Source organism: Cetorhinus maximus, chromosome 9 (genome assembly GCF_964194155.1).
Source record: "Cetorhinus maximus chromosome 9, sCetMax3.hap1.1, whole genome shotgun sequence".
NCBI classification, from domain to species: domain Eukaryota; kingdom Metazoa; phylum Chordata; class Chondrichthyes; order Lamniformes; family Cetorhinidae; genus Cetorhinus; species Cetorhinus maximus.
The window spans coordinates 77,817,951-77,840,985 of NC_135887.1; the positions used below are offsets into that span (position 1 = coordinate 77,817,951).

General features: G+C 43.1%; 1 protein-coding gene across 1 annotated transcript in view; it reads left to right on the forward strand.

Annotated features, from left to right (window-relative positions):
• Positions 1–23,035, forward strand: part of LOC144684737 (N-acetyl-beta-glucosaminyl-glycoprotein 4-beta-N-acetylgalactosaminyltransferase 1-like) — an 823,211-nt gene that overhangs the window by 743,051 nt on the left and 57,125 nt on the right. Inside the window, exons 12-14 of the mRNA XM_078548907.1 lie at positions 7,808–7,908; positions 9,621–9,691; positions 13,940–15,275. Coding sequence (XP_078405033.1) covers positions 7,808–7,908; positions 9,621–9,691; positions 13,940–15,275 — 1,508 coding nt within the window. The remainder of the gene's footprint in view (positions 1–7,807; positions 7,909–9,620; positions 9,692–13,939; positions 15,276–23,035) is intronic.

Below are 23,035 nucleotides of genomic sequence, written 5' to 3' on the forward strand. Positions count from 1 at the left end.
AATCAAAGCATCCTGTAGCAACCAATGACCTCCAGAACTTGCATAGTCAACAGGAAGGCTCCATTAAACAGGGCCATTGACAGGTTGGTAGGCCCGCAGCTGATTTTGCTGTGGACCCGCCTTCCTGAAAATTTAAATGGGGCGGGGTGACATCGGGGGTTCTCCCCGACCTCATCCCGTGTCATTTTACGCATTGGCGAGCAGGCCCCATCCCCTGCTCGCCAACGGCAAAATTCAGCCCATGGACTTGGTGTGCATGCTTTAGTTTATGCAACATAGATCAGGTAGTAGTAAATGTTCACACAATTAGCTGTGACGTCTTATTCCTCAGAAAATGTCTACTTTCTAAACAGCCTGTTGTATTCATTTGAAGCTGCCATGCATGAAACCATCCTGGCAGCTGAATAATAATGTCGTGTGTGTGTGTAACATCCAGCTGATAATGAAAGTGGAAGTGCCCCATGATGCATACAAAAGTTTGTCTATTGCTGCCACTGTGACATGTGAGGGAAACAAAACAATGTATTTCTCTACCTGCAGTGGGTAAGGAAAAGGTTATGACCACTAAAATTCACAGGCGACAATCAAAGCATCCTGTAGCAACCAATGACCTCCAGAACTTGCATAGTCAACAGGAAGGCTCCATTAAACAGGGCCAATGGGCAACTGCACCATTTCAGGCACACCTCCACTGCCCATCTCCCCCATGAAACCAAAAAACCTGCTTGCCATTGCAGTATCTGCCCAGACACCTCCCCATTGGACCCAAAGGGTGGGATTTTCCAGCCCCGCCTGCCGCCGGGATCGTCCGGTCCCACCAAAAGCAAATGGACTTTTGGCTGGCCTGCCACAGGTCCCGCCACGGTGGGGCCGGAAAATCCCAGCCAAAGTGGCACCCCTTCGGTGTGCTGTACGATTTATATCTAAAATAAAACCTCCCCTTTCATTGGGGGTTAAGGTAAGTCCCGTTGCTGGACTCTGCTCGCCTGGAGTCAGAGTATTCTTAGAGTAATAGAGGCATTTAAGCCATTTAGAGCAAACATCAAAGTTACTGATTGATTGTTCTGTCATTATCAATTCTATTTTCATCAGATGCCAGTCTGAGATTATTCCTTGTACTTGGGGATTGAATTCCACAACATTGCCATTATTGTATGAAACATTATTCTGTGTATATAAGTAGCTAAATATATGTGTAGATGAGGGGTGGGGTGAATTTCATTGGGTTTCCCAGTTCATTGTCATAGTTTCAGCAGTAAAAACTATGGCATTTGCATCAATTTTCAATGTATCCAAGACCCTACCTGTTGTAAGGTTGTATGTTGTCTTATGAAGAGTCTAGAGGCTTGTAAATAACTGTTTATTAATAACACATAACTACATACACATATATAGGATACAGTCCTGACTAGGTGCTATCTTCATGCTGATTTTTACCAGACTCACTCCTGCACTCTAGCACTCCCGTGTGACTCTATACATCATAATGTGGGTGATACTGTCTCCCCAGTCCCACATTAACCCTTGCAGTCCAAACATCTTAATACTACACTACCATCAAAATGTCAGCAGAAGAATGGGAGAATCTGTGCAAAATTTCACCAGGCCCCCCACCATCACCCAATGTATTTGACATTTCTGAAATGTTAATTTTTGGTTGAAGGGGCTTATCGAGCAGCCTGTTTATGTGGGCACTCAGTAACTGCAGCTAGGGTTAGGCACTAAGAATGTTTCATGGGGTTGTGACCTTATTAACATAGTTTGATGGCTTTACTAAGCCCTGCACATACCTGGTGCACAGTTCTTCAGTGTTGTAAGTGCTTTCCCACAACATATCTAATTCACCTTGTGGAATAGGGCCACAGCATAAAAATGTGGGCCACTCACTCCACCACACCACAGCATTACAGGCACTGAACGGTACTCAATGATCCATAGTTTTTAATTGAAAACAAGAAAGACTTACATTTATATAGCACCTTGCATGACCTCAGGTCACCCAAACAATTTTACAGCCTTTACATTAATTACTTTTGTAGTTGCTGTTGCATGAAATGCAGCATACAGTTGCAAACAGCAATGACCAGATGTTTTAGTGATGTGGATTGAGGGATAACTATTGATTAGGACACTGGGAAGAACTCCCCAGCCCTCCTTTGAACTAATTCTTAGGTAGCTCTCATGTCTGCCTGAGAGGGCAGACAGGGTCTCGGTTTCATCTGAAGGATGGCACTTCTGACAATGCAGCATTCCTTCAGTAATGTACTAAAGTTTGGAATTCAGGAGTTTAATGTTTAAAAAAAAATCTGTGCTGTCAAACGTGCTAGGAATTTATGTATGTATGATTTTATAGAGCTCAGCTTTCCCCCATATGTGAGCTATCAGACCATGCCAGCAAGAGCTCTTTGTTTTATTCCTAAGATGAGCATTTGCCTTTTTAGAAGAATTGTGACAAATGTGGCATTGGTACACAATATCACAGTACCCACTAGTAAATTTAGCTACACATAACATCTGTTTTAAAAAGCGGGTTTTGGTACGAAGCAAAATTTCGTGGATCTGTTTTCTATAAATTGAACAAACCTTATTGAAATGTGTCACTCATAATTTATTCCATCATGCAGCTCCTTTGGATAAATACAGACACCAAAAATGAATGGAGTTAAAAAAAAGTGTTACATCCCTCTCCTTCCTGTGGCTTTGCAGGACCCAGCTGGTACAGTCTCCCCACAGCAGCACCTCAATGTTTTCTAATATATTTAAATTTTTGAATGCTTCCATTTAACTAATGACTTTATTTTATTTTAAATGGTGCCAGAGTGCTGGAGTTTTACTGCGAAGCTGGGAGGAATAAGCCACCACACCACTTGGTGTGGTGTTCATTACATTGAAGCCGCAACTAATTTATTCTTCATGTTACAGTCATCACTGCCCCCCTCTGGCAGTGTGCTGTTAAAAGGGTAATGAGGCCAAATGAACCCTCATAATTAAAGCAGCCTTTTCAAGATCATGGCAATACTTAATGCTGAGTCATTAAAAGTAATCAGACCTGGGGTTCTGAATTCTTACAGTAACTGTAAGGTTATAGCATGACAACAACTGCTCCTGAGGATACATGAACAGTCTGAGATAGACACCCCTTGATGCCAGTAAGGTTAACAAATTGTAAAAAAAGAGGCATCGATCAGGGAGTTGATAGATAAGCTGCATTGTATTTAAAAATCAGTGCATTGTAAGAGGAAGTGTGGGCTGAAGGAATGTTTTTTGAGATGAAGAGATCAAACATCCCTGCTGACTCATGGGAGTCCCTGGCTTGTGACTGATTAAAATGGAGTAGGTTCATTCAGGAAGGCATCGTGAGACTTCGTCAAGAACATGCAGAGGCGAACTCGAGGCGTCAGAGGGAGCGCACAAACCTCCAAACCCCTCATCTGCCTGACCCTTCAAGCACCACCTGCTTAGCGTGTGACAGACTCTGCAGATCACGCATTGGACTTATCAGCTACCTCAGAACCTATTGAACTGGAGTAGAAGCAAGTCATCCTCAATCCTGAAGGACTGTCTACAAGGACTGAAGAAGCCCCAAAGGTTTAAGGGCCTGGAAAAGAATGGTTTTAGGGAAGGAAATGGTGCAATGAGTTTTTGTTTCAATAGAGTGGAGTTGTGAAGAAAAGAAGAGCCTGTATTGGTAGCAGAGGAGGAACGAGAAAGGAAAGTTCCTAAAAGCACTGAACTTCACTCCTAGTATGTCATTGTTTCTAATTTAGTTAGAATTATAATTTCCAAAATTTGGCACAAGAGGAGTACTCGTCTACAGCAGTGGCCATGGTAATGGTAGAATGACCAACATCCTGATACTCCCCCTGATACTCCCCACTAGAATTCTGCTTCCTCCACTTCTTGCCTCTTGTGCATCCATGACTTCCTTTGCTGCACCATTGGCAGCCAAGCCTTCAGCCTTCTAAGCCCTATGCTCTCGAATTCCTCCCTAAACCTCCCTGTTTCTCTTCCTTTAAGGTGCACCTTAACACCTACCTCTTTGACCGTGTTCTTATATCATCTTAATAATCTTCTTCTAGGAACATAAGAAGGAACATAGGAGCTGATGTTGGCCATTCAGCCCCTCAAACCTGTTCCACTATTCAATTAAATCAGGACAGATTTGTATCTTAACTCCATCTAGCTGCCTAGGTTCCAAACCCCTTTATACTCTTGCCTAACAAAAACCTATCAACTGATTTCTTCTCCACCGATGCTGCCAGACCTGCTGAGTTTTTCCAGGTAATTCTGTTTTTGTTTTGGATTTCCAGCATCCGCAGTAGCTTTTAGCTTTTTGTTTTTATAAAAACCTATCAATGTCAGTTTTGAATTTTCAATTGATCCAACTTCAGTAGCTTTTTTGGGAAGAGAGTCTCAGACTTCCACTTCCTTTTATGTGATGAAGTAATTCCTGACATCACCCCTGAATGGCCTGGCTCTAATTTTCAGGTTAGTTGCAGTTGGAAGTGCGTCCACCGAGCGGGATATCGCGCGATTGCGCAATGACGTCGGGACGCTCACCCGATGTCATCTCACACCATTTCACGGCCAGACAGGTCGGGTGGGCGCCCGCCCGTGGCACATAAAATTCTGGCCCATAATTTTTTTTTGTCTGTGGTCTTTGTCCTGAACCTCTTTCTTTCCCTCATCCCTCTTATATTGTATGAATGCAAGAAAGGGGCTGATGTTGCAAAACCCTTTCCCACATTTTGAGCATGTGTGGCATAAACGAACCCTCTGATTTTACCCTACTCTAGTTTGCTTTGGGGTTATTAATAGAGGATTGGATCACTCCAAAACTGAAGGGTTGGGGAAAATATGCCACCACTTCTAAAGGGGGGAATCAAAAATCAAAAACACCTTCCTGTTTATGTACAGGAAGTGAGTGGAGAAATCAAGGCTGTTCTAAATTAAACCCCTCCTGCCTGTAACATCATCGTCAGTGTTTGCTGTGTTTTGTCTCTTGTGCAATAAAGCAGCTTAAGAACTGGACCAAATAGATAACTCACCTAGTGCTAACTCATTTTATCTTTATAGAGATTGAAAGCATATAAGTGCTTAAGACATGTAGGCCCTGGTCCAGATCACAAAGGAGTTTCATTGTCACACTCATATTTCTCACCACCGCACTAGCAGATACAGGGAACTTGTGGAGAATCAGACAACCAGACCACTTAAGAGAGCAACAAATGGCACTGAACTCTAGTGGATATCTTGAAACAGATCTGAATTCATAACATAACGGTATAGCCCCCATGTGTTACGGCTTTAACAAGACCTAAACAATAATTTGAAAAATGCTTCCTTTCCATTAGGTATTAAAGAATGACCCACGTAAGATTATGAGAAATTTTGACAGATCAGAGAGCTGGGCCCAGATTTTCATCCCCGGGTCGAGTTTGCAGAGTCGGGAGATTTCCCAGTTCAGCGAGCCCGACCTTTATAAATGTCCACCCTCATTTTGGATCTTCAGTCAGGAGGGGCAGGCTGAAATAGGAGTTGGGGCGGGTGACGCCGGAATGAGTGCGGGGTCTGCCGGGTGCAGAGGTAGGCAAGGCCTGCCCCTGTGCCCTGCACTGTGCTTAAATAAGTATAAAACTTATAAAAAAATAATATAATATAAAAAATAATAAAACAAAACTAATACCTCTAACCCTCACTCTCCAACCCCCACACATTCCCTATCCTACACTCATGCCAACCTATGCCAACTTAATGCCCTCTACTCACCCCCCATTGTCCCTATACCCCTTTTGTGAACTTTGTGCCCCTCTACCCACCCCTATTGCCTCAAAACCCTATGCCAACTCATGCCAACCCATGCCCCAAACCCACTACCCTTTTCCCTTACCCCCTACATGCCAATTCATCTTGCATCCTTGGACAGTTTCTTGACAGCCTTGACATTTCCTGGACAGCTTGGACAGCTCTTTAACAGCTCCTTGATAGTTGGACAGTCCTTTAACAACTGGACAGCTCTTTAATTGTTCTTTGAAAGCTGGACAGTTCATTGACAGCTGGTCGGTTCTGATGAGTTTGTGCATAAAATGTGCATAAGCATATTCACTTTTAACAATCCCAAAGCATGCCATACCTCTTCCAAAGGTGTCCTAAGACCCTATCCAAAGGGGCATCCTGGCTATCCAAATGCATCCACCAAGTTCAGACCTCCTTTTACCTGTTCTAATCTACACAATCCAGGCTCCACACTCCTGGCCTTCCAAACTCTCACTTCAGTGAAGGCAGCTGGGTGATTCAAATGGCCAGCTGCCTCCACAAATCATGTATGTGCAAACCCTGACCCGATTCCAGTCCTGCTTCTGCAAAGATGGGAAATGCCAGGTTTGGGGGCGGGACTTCAAATTTTTGGCAGTTTCCGGGATTTTCACAATGATGGAGAGCCTTGGTTTTATAATGGATGTGTCTGTGAGCAAGAATCATAAAATGTTATGCCATAGCTGTTCACCCCAACAAGTGTGTGCTAGTATTTTTTTTTCTGCGTGAATTAAATTCCAGTCTCCTGTTCACTTCTATGTCCCTTAATATTTATCTTTTTCAAGAAAGCATCGAATCCCTCTTTAAAATAATTAATAGCGTCTGTTCGCAGCAAGAGTTCGTGAAAGGGAATTCTACACAATAACCACCCTCTGTATAATAGTTTGTTTCCAGCCTCCTGTTTATTGCATTTTGTGATGATGTTCAATCGTGCCCCTTATTACTGCCTCATAGACAATCTATCACTGTTTATCTTTATCATAACCCTTCAAAATCTTGAAGACTTCAATTCTTTCAGCTCAAGTGGAAAGGAATAGCCCTAAATTCTCAAGTGACTCTTTATAACTGTGACCCCTCATGCTAAAACTAATGGCAGTCAGTATGAAAGAGATGAGAATGAAGCTCTAACTCTTCAGGTTCTAGAGTCAAAAGTGCCAATGTGTGTGAAACATTAGGGGAATCGGAACTGAGCACTCACTACATTAAATGCTCTTTAACGTAATATGTCAACCATGGCAATGGTAGCATCCTTACCTCTAAATCAGAAATTGTGGGTTCAAATTCCTCTCCAGAGACTGAAGCATGTAATCTAGGCTGACGTTTCAGTGCACTACTGAAGGAGTGCAGCACTGTCAGAGGTGCTGCTTTTCGAACGAGATGTTAAAATTGAAGCCCCGTTTGCGCACTTAGGGAAAAGATCCCACAACATTAATCAAAGAAGAACACGAGTGTTCTCCCCAGTGTGCTGGCCAATACTTACCCACATTGCTAAGAACAGATTACTTGGTTATTGTTTCATTGTTTTAGGATATTCTGAGGTTGTGAAAGGAGTACAGAAATGCAGTTCCTTCCTTCTGTGTAACAGAAATTGCTATTGTTGATGTTAAGGTGTATCTTTGGGAACAGGGACAGGAAAGTTGAAAGAAAAAGTCGTTCATTTCTGACAGTGATGTCAATTAAAAGCTACCCTAATTATAAGTATACTCAGAAGAGAAAATGGCCCTGAAATTTCCCAGAGGCTTTCCTAGTGTCCTTACTGTAAGACTGCTGAAAGGCCACTAGAGACCTGATGTAACCAAACCCACCACTATTTTTAGGGAAGACTCCACCAGACCCCCAATAGCATTACTGCAGGAGGATCCTTGCACAACTTCACTGCCAGAATGATTGCAAAGCCAAAACTTCACTTTTCACATTGTGTACGTTGTGTGCAATTTGAAAGAATCCCAGGGGTCAGTACAGTACTTAACATGTTGTTTGTGTACTCTTACAGGTCTACTTGTCCTTCGTCTACCCAAATGACTTCACCAGGCTCACACACATGGAAACGGAAAATAAGTGTTTCTACCGGGAGAGCCCTTTGTATTTAGAAAAGTAAGAACCCATAAGTAAAGTTTAAAAATAGAATATTGGAGGCATTAGTTTGAGACAACAGCCAAGCAAAAAAAAAATGTTTATTTGTTGTGAGGCTTTGAATAGGAAGATTTGTTTGGCCCTGAGGCAAAGTTGAAGATGAATTCCATGAACTTGACTTTATGTTTTTAGCAATCTCGATCTGTCTTGTTTTAAATGCATAAAATATTCTGTGTACAATATCTTAGCTGGATTGTTCCTGTGCCGCTTGAATCATGCTGATCTGATACCCCTCAATAAACACAAAGGGTTTTGTAATTTGCGTTGCCATCTATCCTATTTGGGTCCAGACTATGGTTTCTAATTGGGCTGTGAGTAAATTCTAAAGTGTAACCTAGACTTCACTGCTCTCCACCTCCTTGGCCACCTTTTGATCCCTCCCTCATGGGGCACATCTCCAGGAGAGCCTTCCCTCCTCCACAACGATGTCCCCCGGCCAGTTTGCAAAGACTTGGCTGCATTGTGATCTTTTAGCCTTGCCCCCCTCCTCCATTTGCCATAGAAACCTGGATGCCTGGTTCAAACAGTGTGAACAGAGTAAGTACAATGGCAGTCATGTCTCCTTCATTTGCATGAACTTAGTATACATAATTTTCTTTTCTAATAATGTTGGCCCTAAGGAAATGGCAGGAAGGCTGAGATGCCATGGAGCACATTATCCCTATTATCTTTCTTTCCCCCTTTTCCAGATCCAATGAGAAGTTGGTGGGATTTGGAGGGCATGTTGGAAAGCCAAGGCCTATAAATCTGTCTGTTTTTTTAATAGTAATTGTCATTTCTTTCCCCAGTGACTTCTTTGTATTATGATATACTGGTGTTGGTTATTAAGATTTTCAATGAACTATTATCAGCAGCAAACATTGCAATGCAAGCAATATTGCAATGAATGCACCTATCACTATCAGATTTTGAAAACAGTGACAGTCAACTGTTTATTTATGGTATACATAGTAAACATTTATGTACTAAATGCATAAAGCATATTGAGGGGCTCACGTCACAAAATTTTCCAAACAACATGATACCAAAATATCACCTTTACTTCAAAATCCCACAGCTAGAAATGTTAAGTGTGAGAAGAGGACTCAGAACAGAATTAAGTATATCCACAGATTAAGGTCATGCAGATTAAATTTTACACTCAGCTAAAGATGTTTGAGATTTTCACTTTGGGACAGAGTGATGATTAAATATGTTTGCATATCTCTTGTTTGCAACCTGTATATGATTTGCATTACAGTCTTATTAATAGTCAGCAGTGTCAAGATAGCTAATTAGATAATGGATGTAAGTATTTAGTATTTAATTTTTGAATCATGGTGGATGAATTTGTTTCCCATCTGTAATTGTACTTACTCTATTTGCTGAGTGTAGTTCGCTCAACAACATAGTAATAGCTCTGGTATAAAATAATGGAAGGTTCTGAGAGTAAATGAAGCTATTTGAGTATATTGTGGGAGAGACAGATGAGAGAGTAAATTGGCATATTTCTTCTTTGATCAAACTTCTTTCCTATTTATCCATCATATAATAGTTATTTTAGTACTTTTGGGATCAGCTCCTTGAATATATTTCTTTCCACAATTGAACACCCATCACAAGCCACTGAAGCTTTGTAACGCAACTCACTACCACAGTTTTGTTTGAAATATATGTCAATTCTCTCCCAATAGATTTGGATTTTACAAGTACATGCAGATGGATGAGGAGGAGAGCAAGCCGTTCTTGTTCAATAACCCAGAGGGTAAGAGTTCCGGCCAGTCAGTTTCTCCAGTTACATAGAATTATGTAGAATGTACAGCACAGAAACAGGCCATTCAACCTAACAGGCCTGTACTGGCATTTATGCTCCACATGATCCTCCTCACACCTAACTTGGCCATACGCAGTCAAATGCTCTCTTGACATCAAGGGAGCATTTGATTGAGTATGGCATCAGGGAGCCCTAGCAAAACTGGAGTCAATGGAAATCAAGGGTCAAACTCCCCACTGGTTGGAGCCATACCTAGCACAAAGGAAGATGGCTGTGGTTGTTTGAGGTCAATGATCTCAGTTCCAGGACATCACTGCAGGAGTTCCTCAGGGTGGTGTCCTAGGTCCAACCATCTTCAGCTGCTTCATCAATGACCTTCCTTCCATCATAAGGTCAGAAGTGGGGATGCTCACTGATGATTGCACAATGTTCAGCACCATTCACGATGACTTAGATACTGAAGCAGTCCATGTCCAAATGCAGCAAGACCTGGACAATATCCAGGTTTGGGCTGACAAGTAGCAAGTAACATTCGTGCCACACCAGTGCCAAGCAATGACCATCTCCAACAAGACAGAATCTAACCATCACCCCTTGACATTCAATGGCATTACAATCACTGAATCTTCCACTATCAACACCCTGGGGTTACCATTGATCAGAAACTGAACTGGTCTAGACATATAAATACTGTGGCTAGGAATCCTGCAGCAAGTAACTCACCTTCTGACTCCCCAAAGTCTGCCCACCATCTACAAGGCACAAGTCAGGAGTGTGATGAAATACTCTCCACTTGCCTGGATGAGTGCAGCTCCAACAACACTCAAGAAGCTTGACACCATCCAGGAGAAAGCAGCCTACTTGACTGTACCCCTTCCACAAACATTCAGTCCCTCTGCCACTGACGAACAGTGTAGCAGTGTGCACCATCTACAAGATGCACTGCAGCAACTCACCAAAGCTCCTTAGACAGCACCTTTCAAACATACAACCGCTACCATCTAGAAGGACAAGGGTAGCAGATAGAGCCACTCATCATCCTCACTTGGAAATATATCATCGTTCTTTCACTGTTGCTGGGTCAAAATCCTGGGACTCACTCCCTAACAGCGCTGTGGGTGTACCTACAGCACACGGACTGCAGCGGTTCAAGAAGACAGCTCACCACCACCTTCTCAAGGGCAATTAGGGATGGACAATAAATGTTGGCCTAGCCCGCGATGCCCACATCCCAGAAAGAATAAGAAAAAACTTCCATCTAGCTAACATTGAAATAAAAGCAAGGAATTCTAGATGTGCTTCTTTGGTCTACTCCTGGGTAGAGCGAACTTCTGAGTTTATTAACACATTGACATATGAAACTTATTTCCTTTGCTAGCAACTTATATCAACATCACGCGTGCCCAACCAGGTACGGAATGGGCAGAATAGAGGCCCCTCTGAAATATCCCAACAATATACTTTAGATCTGAAGTCCAAATGCTTGCACAAGAGAGTCATTTGCAAATCCCACACCAGCCATCTGTGAAGCATCGCAAAATTAAATTGCAGATGGCAGGGCAAGTTGAGAAAATGGTTGGGAGAAGACATATGGGATCCTGGACTTTATAAATAGAGGGTGCCTCCATTTTGAGGCACCCTCGAGGTCTCCTACTTGTCTCAGCAGTGTCCACCTGTCCTGGTGCCGAGGCTCTAGAGCTGGCGGCCCTCTGATTGGGTACTGGCAACACTGGGAGCTTACCATCTTTAATAGGACAGCGAGCGCGGAGATCGCCCTCAGCTGTTCTCGTTGCTGGCAAGTGTGGGCTTGAGACCACCATCTGCTGCCAATGTCAGGGACCCAAAGCCTGCGGTCAAATCCTGCCCAATGCTTTGAGATGCAATTGAATGGAAAAGTGTTCCATGATTTAAAACTTTAAAGAGAGAGGCCATCCAATTAGGCCTTTTACCACCATGGTTCCACTGATCCTCATCTTACCATCCAGCTGGGATACCCCATTACAGCATCCACTTGGCCAAAGCCATCAACACTAAACTTTCTATAACATCTTTATCCAAAAACACGTGCATTTAGACAAATACAGGTGAACTATTCGCCCTTGCACATTCCCTTAGTGCCTGTTTTGTGAGTGCCCTTGCCTATACTTGTGCTCCTACGACAGTGCTACCCATTGGCTACAGCATGACTGGTGGAAAGCTGCTGACTTTCATTGAGGGAGACTGCAGATGCCTTGGCAGATGCGACAGCAATCTGGGCTGGCTGGTTGACAGGCAGTAACAAGGTGGATTTGCAGTGGTGGGAACATGAATGCTGTCACCCTGAAAGAGGACAGCAGGTTCATGTTCCACAGAGTCATTGCACTCACTTGGGGAAGTGCCTCAGCAATCCTGGTAATCTGCTCGAGCATGGATTGTTGGACTGCTGAGAAAGCCTGCAAGCTCCTTTGTGCACTGAGATCTACATCTGTGATGACAGAAGTCTGAGCTTGGGTGGTAGCAAGCATGGAACTCGTGGCCTCAGTCTGCTCTTCCATTGCAGCACTAAGTCTTGGCTGGCCTTTGCCTGTGTTGCAGTGGAAGCTGAGACAGCAGTCCCCAGACGCTGCATTATGTCAAGGTCCATAATAGCTGTCATAGAGTTGTCCATCACTTCCATGCTGGAAGGGATGGCTCCAAGATCTGCAATGCCCTCTGTCACATTGTTGTCACATTTCTCCATGCTGCTTGATACTGACAGGAGGCTGTCTGGCAGGCCTGCCATTGCCCAAAGCATCTTCATCAGCACTTTCCTGTAGGTCACCCCATCAAAGTCCTTATCTGGGCCCCCTGCAGCGGAGTTTGTCTGTTACCTTGCTCACTGGTGAGCAGGTACCGCACTCTCTTTTCCTCCTGGCCTGGCTGCAGCCCACTTCTGCCTGGTGACTCGACCGTGCAGGTCCTGACCCTGTGCTAGCCTGTAAGATTTCAGTAGTGCCAAGAGCTGAACTGGTGTCTGCAAATGACAGATCATGTGACATTGGTTCTTCATCATTGGTGTGGGGCTGTTCTCTGTCCTCCTCCTGTGGCTGGACAGAAGGCAATTCTTGTGACTCTGAAAATAGAAAATAAGAAGGGAATTGTTGAAGTAAAGGAAGTATGGGTGCAGTGCGAAGCATGAGATCCATAGTCACATGATCTGCAGCTTGCTCATCATGCCAGATAGCAGGATTAGGGTGAGTTTGGAGTTGAGTGGTGCCAGAAGGCACATGCAATCATCACCAAAGCTATCGGCGATGCTGGACGAGATAGCCACTGTCACAGCTGACCCTATGATGCAGAGAAGCTGAGGGGATAAAGGTGTGTCTGGCCCATGCCACTGCACACTTGTTCTCTTTTATTGTGTGACACCTTGCCCTGCTAGAGAGAGTCAGTGATTGTGTAGCATGGTGTTTGGGTGATCTGCGTGCCATAGGTCATTATTTGGATGCATATGGAGAAAGCGATTGGTGGTTGTGATGCTGGCATCATTGGAAGGTGGGAAAGGTGTAGTATCTGAATGTTAGGCTTGAGCCCTGGGTGATGACAACTGCTGATGGCTGATGGGGCTGTGGTAGATTAAGCAGCCTAAGAGGTTGGTGGTGCAGCAGAGTTGAGATGCCCTTTGATAATGTATTCGCTGACCTTGGTGAGGTCACTAAACTTCTTCCAGCACTGCAGCCTGATCCTGGAGCCCATACTCCTAGGGTTCACTTCTCTGGCCACCTGGTCCCATTACCTCTTGAAGATGTTTCTTTACGGATTCCTGACTTCCCACTGGAACATGACCTCTCTCCTCCTATTGCCCTACATGACTAAAACCTCCAAAATCACACCTGTGAACATAGGAGCCTTCTCTCTGCCCATTACCCTTCTTTCCAATTGCAGCACTGACTTTCAACAACCTTCTCCTTTCTTTCAGTGCAGCTTCCCTTTAAGAGGGCAGGCTGCCTTTAAGAGCTGAAGGCTAGTTGGAATACACTATAGCCTGAAACACTGTTAGGCCCACTGTTGAGTGTGTAGCCAGCCAGTAGTGCAGGTCACCCTGAGCTGTCCATTCAAATCATTCAAACAAAAAGGCAGCACAATTGCAAATCACATCTCCTGTGCCCAAAAACTGGTGCAAATTAATTTCTAGACCAGCTCTTTTATATTGTTTTACTGCTCTATCACTTACAAATAGTTATCCTTTACTTTTTTCCCCCAATAATTTGGGTTTTACAGATTTCCCAGAAGAATCAGAAGGAGTAGACACCGAAACCATACTAAGCAACAGTCAGGTAACATGGAGCAAGAGCAACATTAAAGAGCATGAAAATAACAGCCTAGTCCAGGACCAAGCGGTTGCAAAGAGGAGACTTCTGCCATCAGCGGTGGACAACAGGAATGACCTTGATGACTACACATTCAGCCATAAGAGAAGGTCCGAGGAGCACCACATTGTGAAATCGCAAAGAAAGTCCTTAGATCCAATTCCTCAGGAAAATAATGTGCCCCCATCAGCTGCTACCTACTACAGTCAGGAAATGGACCTCTTTCACAAGCTAAGCAATAGGCAAAGCAGGTCCCTAACCTGGGCCAAGCTCATCCCAGAAGAGTTGAATAAAAAGCCAGCCAATCAGTCAGCTCTGTCCAAGCTTGGTAAAGGTAGCTTGTTCAACTTGCAGCCACAGATTTCTATTCCACTCATTCCCAGCAAAACCAAACAGTTTTTAAGTAACTCTGCTCATGCTGGAGTCCGCAAAAAAAGACTCAGTGAGCCCAGGAAGCTGCAGAACAAAATCTATGTGACAAGACCCCAGGAAAAGAAGAAGACAACATTGCACACAGAGAAGGCCAAGGATTTGTTCCCTGGAATGTACTTGCATACCAGCACAAAGAATGCTGAACTGCAAGACCTGAACCCCAAAAATGAAGAGAGGAATATGGCTTCTATTACAAGGGGGAAAAAGACAACACTGTACCTCACAAATAAAATTTTTTGGTTAAATAGCAACACCTCACAGGAGGGGAAAGTACAACATACCAACAATGATGCTTTACACAGGACAACTACTCAGAAGGTGGGTAGGAACTGGAAACCACTGCACAGAAATTTGGAGCAATATAGGGGTGACAAAAACAAACACAGCATTACTGTAACACCTCTCATTCACCTTATGAGTGAGGAAGTTTTGGGCAAGGAAGAAGCCATGCTTCACAAAGAAGAAAAGGAGCTTAAATCAACCGGCATTGCTGCTGGAAATGACGCTGAAGAGACGCCATACTGGAAGACTGATGACCTGAGTGAATCCCAGCAAGCGTACACAGACCAGTTTGAGGTTACTGATGACGGACTGTCGGATTACAGTTATGAGGATACTGAGCTGCAGAAACATTGGATAGAGGAATCCATAAACTGGCAACGAACATTCAGTGTTAGCTCCATGGATTTCGAGCTCCTGCGGTCCGACTGGAATGACCTCAGGTGTAATGTTTCAGGCAACCTGCAGCTAAGTGAGAGTGAGGTGGTAGATGTTCTAGCGCAGTACATGGAGAAGCTGAATGAGAAAAATGGAGGGTAAATACTTTCATATTATATTCATATGTAACTATTTTGTTTCGGAAAGTAAGCCTTTCTTCTTGCACAGATCCATTTTAAGATTGCCAAATGATAATGTGGAGCTAACCTGGTGTTATTGCTAAAGATGAACCTTAATCCTGGTCATTTTCATTTTCCTGTCTTTCTCTGTTCCCCAAATGCAGCAATGCAAATGATCTTTCTGTTGAGGGAAATCGCATTCATGGATTAATGATTTAGGAATTAGGAATAAGATGCCAGTCTTAAATTACTTACAGCTTCTGAGAGATGAAAGGGTACGTTTTCAATTTACTCCACACCCTGTTGAATTGATGGGTGATGTGCAGAAATGGAAAAGATCTGCACTTTGTACTGGTGTTGCTGTAGGGTGATGGAACCTGGGCTTCTGTCTATGAATCCTCCAATTCCAGCAGTTCCTGTCCCTTTCCCAACACATTTCCGCCAACCTCCAACACCTAGGAAAACATCACCTGATCACTAGCTGAGCCATGGTGCCTAATCCTAGGACACTAGTAAAACATGTGCCGGAAGTATAATGATGATAAGGGGAGGGAGGAGAAAGAGAAGAACTTCATCCCATGAGGTAAATTCCCTCAGGCATTCTCTTCCTCTGCTGCTGCAACTCTGTTGATGTGTGTTGGCATAGTTAATGGTGGCTTAGCAGGAGAAGACCCGAGAAAAAGCACTCTCATGTGTTTGTGCTAGATGTACATTTCAACCTAAGTGGGTGACAGGTCAACGAAGCCACACACGAGAGCAGTAGCCTCATTTCTGTCCAAGAAGTAATTTATTTGTAGGGACCCACTTAAAACAAAGAAAGGAATATGTGTGTTTACCTTAAACAAGGTGATGTGGACTCCCGATGTTTAAATGGCAGGCAAATGCTAACCTACAGTTTAGCCAGAAAATGTTGTTAACATTATTAGATCACTTCATTTAATTATCAACAGAGATACAAATATTGTCTTGAGACAGCGCCAATGTTAACTGTCTATATTTGTCCAGCTACCTCACACTCAATGGTGTAACATTTTCATACTGTATCTGTTCAACCTCCTTGTGATAATGCAATCAGCAATTGTTGCTGAAACAAGAACAAAAAACATTCAATTATTTGAAAGGGCATAATAAGAGGAGATTCAATTCTCCAAGCTTTTCTTTGGGTAGCTGAGGGTATGGTGCGCAGAGACTTTTAAGGGCCAATTCCTGTATATGGCGCATAAGAGACTGGGTAGGGTGTCCACTCTGCCTGCCCAATGATGTTGACAGGATAATCAATCAATTTTTATGGTCATGCCTCACTTGAATGCACCTGCTTGCCAATTGGGAGGACAGCAAATCCACTGATATGGATAACACTTAAAAGCAGCCCTTAAAGGAGAGGTACACATTAGAAAACAGTCAGCAGAGAGCACTGGAGGTCCTATGGCCCAGTTGGTAGCACTCCTGCCTCTGAGCCAGAAGGCTCTAGGTTCAAATTCTGACTCCAGGACTTGAAGGTGGCCACAGAAGATGTGTTCATGACATGGCCTATTAGTCTGTGAATCTTTCCAATACTCTACTCTATTCTCCAGGGTGAGAAAGAGCATAAGGATACAAAAAAAAAACAATGGAAAGCATGCTATTGAAATGAGGCAATAATGATGTCATCAGGAAGGCTCCACACCAACCCCCCTACCCCCCACCACCCACCCACACATCTGTTTTTACCAATGCAGCTTTGGAGATTCTCGTAGAGCAAGAGAGAAACAGAATGGTACATTTTCCATCCAGTGGTGCGCCATCAAATGAGTCAGCAGCAGTGGAAAGAAACCTGCAAAACAGGTCAATGCCAGAATCACAATTCCAAGAAGTAGGCTGCAGTGCAGGAAGAAGTTTAACAACCTTGCCAAGGCTTAAGGTTATTAACCCTCCAGTTCTGGAGTCTCCAGGAATTAAAGGTAAATCTCCTGGATGCTGCTGCAAGCAATCCAGGGGAAAAATCATGGAGGCATTGAAAGAAATTGTGCTTTTTCATTCACATTGAACACTCTTGTTTATTAGTTATTAAAATGTCAGAGACAGGCGAAAAGGGCAAAAAGTTTTGGCATAGTGGAATTGTTGGAAGCAGGATTTCATGCGATGAAACCTCCAGGAATAAGTTCAACCAGAGCTGAGAACAACGCCAAGGCTGCCAAGTTGAGTCCATCCCGCACCTCTCTTACCCTATATTGCCTTGAAAGAGGCAAACAAATCCAGAACTCCCTGGATGACAAAAGACATAATAAAAAGTGCACTTGTGACAGATCTCAGGTGGAAAATACAATTGAGAACCAGGCTGAATATAGAAGGTTCAGAGGGGAATTTATAAAGCGAATAAGAGAAGCAAAGAGGGAGTATGAAAAGACACTGGCAACCAACATAAAAGGGAATCCCAAAGTCTTCTCTAGGCATTTAAGTACTAAAAAGGTGGTAAAAGGAGGAGTAAGGCTAATTAGAGACCAAAAAGGGGATTTACACATGGAGGCAGAGGGCTTAGCTGAGGTGTTAAATGAATACTTTGCAGTTGTCTTTACAAGGAAGAAGATGCCACCCAGGCCAGGGTGAAAGGAGAGGTAATTCAGACACTAGAACAGTTTCAAATTGATAAGGAAGAGGTATTGGATAGGGTGTCTACATAGTTGATAAGGCACCAGGACTGGATACATTCCAGGATACTGAGGGAAGTGAGAGTGGAAACTGCAGAGACACAATCATAGTTTTTCAGTCAGTCTTAGACTCGGGGGTGGTGCCAGATGAATGGAGAATTGCAAATGTTACACCCTTGTTGAATAAAGGGCATAAAGATAAGCCCAGCTAGTACAGGCCAGTCAGTTTAACTGTGGTAGTAGGTAAACATTAGAAACAAAATTAATAGGGGCAAAATTAATAGTCACATGGACAAATGCAGATTAATTAAGGAAAGCCAGCGTGCATTTCTTAAGGGAAAATTGTGTTTAACTAACTTGCTGGAGTCTTTTGAAGAGGTAACAGTGAGGTTTGATGAGGGTAATGCTATTGATGTGGTGTATATGGACTTTCAAAAGGCAATTGATACAGTGCTGCAAAACAGACTTGTGAGCAAAGTATTAGCTCATGGAATAAAAGGGACAGTAGCAACATGGAGACAAAATTAGATGAGTGACAGGAAACAGAGAAGAGTGGTTAATGGATGTTTTTCAGGCTGGAGGAAGGTTTGTAGTGGAGTTTCCTGAGGTTAGTTTTGGGATGCTTGCTTTTCCTGATACATATTAATGACATAGACCTTGGTGTACAGGACACAATTTCAAAATTTGCAGATAGGAAACTTGAAAGCATTGTAAACCGTGAGGATAGTGTAGAATTTAAAAAAGGAGATAGACAAGTTTGTGCAATGGCAGACAGGTGCCTGATGATGTTCATTGCAGAAAAATTTGAAGTGATTTATTTTGGCAGGAAGAACATGGAGAGACACTATAAAACAAAGGGTTCAACTCTAAAGTGGGTGCAGGAGCAGAGGGAGCTGGGTGTATATGTGTATAAGTCATTGAAGGTGGTAGGACAGGTTGAGAGAGTGGTTAATAAAGCATACAGTATCCTAGGCTTTATTAAGTGGAGTATTAGAGCCAGGAGGTTATATTGAACTTGTATAAGGCACCAGTTCGGCATCAGCTAGAGTATTGCGTCCAGTTCTGGGCACCGCACTTTAGGAGGGATATGAAGGCCTTAGAGAGAGCGCAGAAATGATTCACGAGAATTGTTCCAGGGATGAGGAACTTCAGTTATGAAGATGGATTGGAGAAGTTAGGACTGTTTTCCCTGGAGAAGAGAACGCTGAGAGGAGATATGATAGAGGTATTCAGAATCATGAGGGGTCTGGTCGGAGTAGATAGAGAGAACCTCATTAAAGGATCGCAAATGAGAGGGCACAGATTTAAAGTAAATGACAAAAGAAACAAAAGCAATATGAGAAAAGCTTTTTCAAGCAGCATGTGGTTAATGTCTGGAATGCACTGCCTGTGAATGTGGTGAAGGCAGGTTCAATAGAAGCCTTCAAAAGGGAATTAGACTGTTACCTGTAAAGGAAGAATGTGCAGGTTTACGGAAAGGAGGTGAGTGAATTGTACATTCAGAGTGCCAGTGCAGACACAATGGGCCGAAAAGATGCCTTTTGCACTGTAACAATTCTGTGATTCACTACTGCACTTTTGTTGTAGCAGTATCAATCCTTCTGTTCTGACAATTCCAGTGCCTCTCCTCCAAGCACAACGGGATACTTCACAACATCTCCATCTGCTTGCACTCACACCCACTGCTTGTTTCTCTCATCATATGCACTATGCTGAGCTGCCTCATAAACATCTTCAAAGCCCTTCAGCAGGGCACCCCAATAACCCATTTCCACTGTTCTGGCAGGAAAAGCTGGCACCAAAGAGAGGAGAAAGTAAAAGAACACAAGGAAATCCTGCCAGATTACAAACTCTGATACCAATGCATGAGGCCACCAATGAAAATCATTGGCAGAGAGATACGTAGCATTGTATTAGCCAAGGCTGAAGGTCACACACAGCAGGGTGTTTGGGCTTCTTTCATTCCTTTACTCTTTCTACTTAACTATTTCACTCATACACAATAACCCCCACTGCCCCATGCTATCTTTCTCACTGTAACTATTATCAGAGTAACTATTCAGTATCAGACTTCTTATCTCTCCAGTTTCTGTGTGGGTTTGCAAACAAAGACTTATTGCTACTCACATGCATGTGAGATAGTTTGTAATTGTCAGCTGTTGTCACAGCTGCTCTTATCTTAGAAACTTTATGGTCTTCCAGGTGGGACCTTATTCTTAAAGTGACACTATTTTTAAATTCTTCCACTAACATCATCTGTCTAAGATTTTCAAAATCTTGTTCTATCTTCATAGACTGATACTATTTATCAAATATTATTTCCTTTTCTCAAGCATATTCCGCAAAAGTCTGATACTGTTTCTTCCGTCCATTGCTAAATTTTTGCCTATACACCTACGAATACAGGAAGATTTGCTAATGCTGTTAGAGGTGGGGGTTAAACTAGATTGGCAGGGGGGTGGGAACCTGAGGGCAAATTCAGAGCAGGGAAGGGGAGATGGAGAATTAGTGAGTGACTCTGAAAGACAGAAGCAGCACAGGTTAAAAAGTGTACAGCACAGGAATTTGGTAGTGCTAAAAGGTGTATATGTAAACGCAAGGAGCATAGTAAATAAAGCCGATAAGCTAAGGGCAGAGATAGACACATGGCAGCATGAAATTGTCGCTATATCAGAAACTTGGCTTAAGGAGGGGCAAAAATGGCAGCTCAACATTCCTGGATGTAGCATTTTCAAGCAGGATAGGGAGGGGGATAAAAAGTTGGGGTGTAGCATTATTGGTTAACAAATCAATTACAATTGTGAGGAGGGATGATCTACTAAATGAAGCATCAAATGAGACCATATGGGTTGGGCTCAGGAATAAAAAAGGGGCAGCCACACTACTAGGAGTGTACTATAGACCCCCAAATAGTGAAAGAGAGTTATAAGAGCAAATATTTGGACAGATTTCTGAGTGCAAAAACGATGAATCAGAAATTGTAGGGGACTTCAACTACCCTAATATCAATTGGGATATAAACAGTGTGAAGGGCACAGAGGGCACAAAATTCTTGAACTGCATTCAAGAGAACTTTTTTTAGCCAGCACATAACAAGCCCAATGAGAGGGGGTGCAATTCTAGATTTAGTCTAAGGAAATGAAGGTGGGTCAGTGGATGGAATAGCAGTAGGGGACCATTTTGGAGATAGTGACCATAATATAGTTAAATTTAGCATCATTATGGAAAAAGACAAAGATAGAATAGGAGTAAAAGTTCTGAATTGGGGGAAGGCAAATTTTACAAAGCTGAGAGGTGAGCTGGCGAGAGTGGACTGATACAGCTATTAGAAGGTAAAACTGTGTCAAATCAGTGGGAGGCATTCAAAGGCGCGATTCAACAGGCACAGTATAAACATATCCCCACAAAGAAAAAGCATGATACTGCCAAATCTAGAGCCCCCTGGTTATCCAGAAGCATACAGGATAAAGCAGAAAAAGAAAGCTTATGGCAGTCACAAAACATTTAATACTGTAGAAAGCCTAGGAGGGTATAGAAAGTACAGGGGTGAAGTAAAAATGGAAATTAGGAAAGCAAAGAGAGGATGCGACAAAATATTGGCAGGTAAAATCAAAGAAAATCTTAAGATGTTTTACCAGTAGATTAAGAGCAAGAGAAAATAACTAAGGAAAAGGTAGGGCCTATCAGAGATGTACATGGTAACTTGTGTGATGATGCAGAAGATGTGGGCAGGGTTCTCAATGAGTACTTTGTCTCTGTCTTCACTAAGGAGAGGGATGATGTAGACATTCTAGTTAAAGAGGAGGAGTGTGAAATATTAGATACAATAAGCATAGTGAAAGGATGTACTGGAGGGACTGGCATCCTTGAAGATGGATAAATCACCAGGGCCAGATGGATTGTATCCCAGGCTGTAGAAGGAAGCCAGGGAGGAAATAGTGGATACTCTGAGGATCATTTTCCAATCCTCACTAGATACAGGCAAGGTCCCAGAAGATTGGAGGTCTGTGAATGTTGTACCATTATTTAAAAAGGATGCGAGGGATAGGCCAGAAAATCAGAGGCTGGTCAGCCTGGCTTTGGTGGTGGGCAAATTATTGGAAGGAGTTCTGAGCGACAGGATAAACTGTCACTTAGAAAGGCACGGATTGATCAGGAATAGTCAGCATGGTTTTGTTAGGGGAAGATTGTGTCTTACTAACTTAATAAAATTTTTTGAGGAAGAAACAAGGAGGATTGATGAGGGTAGTGCTGTGGATGTTGTCTACATGGAATTCAGAAAGGCATTTGACAAGGTCCCACGTGGCAGACTGGCCAGGAAAATGAGATCCCATGGGATATAGGGGAAGGTGGCAGGTTGGATCCAAAATTGGCTCAGTGACAGGAAACAAAGGGTAATGATCGATGGATGTTTTTGCGAATGGAAAACAGTTTCCGGTGGTGTTCCACAGGGTTTCTTTGTTGGGGCCCTTGCTGTTTTTTGTATATATTAATGATTCAGACTTAAATGTGGGAGGCATGATTGGGAAATTTATAGATGACACAAAAATTGGCCGTGTAGTTGACAGCGAACAGGATAGCTGTCAACTCCAGAATGATATCAATGGTTTGATTGAGTGGGCAGAGAAGTGACAAATGGAATTCAATCCCGAAAAGTGTGAGGTAGCGCATTTGAGGAGAGCAAACAGAGCAAGGGAATACTCAATAAATGAGAAGTTATTGAGAGGGGTTGAGGAAGTGAGAGACCTTGGAGTGTATGTCCACAGGTCCGTGAAGGTGGCAGGACAGTTGGACAAGGCGGGCAAGAAAGCATGTGGAACACTTTCCTTTATTGGGTGAGGTATTGAGCACAAAAGCAGGGATGTAATGATGGAACTGTATAAAATGCTGGTTAGGCCACAGATAGAATTTTGTATACAGTTCTGGTCACCACATTACAAGAAGGACATAATTGCTCTGGAGAGAGTGCAGAAGAGATTTACAAGAATGTTGCCAGGTCTTGAAAATTGCAGCTATGAGGAGAGACTGGATAGGCTAGGGCTGTTTTCCTTAGAACAGAGGAGGCTAAGGGGTGACCTAATTGAGGTGTACAAAATTATGAGGAGCCTAGAT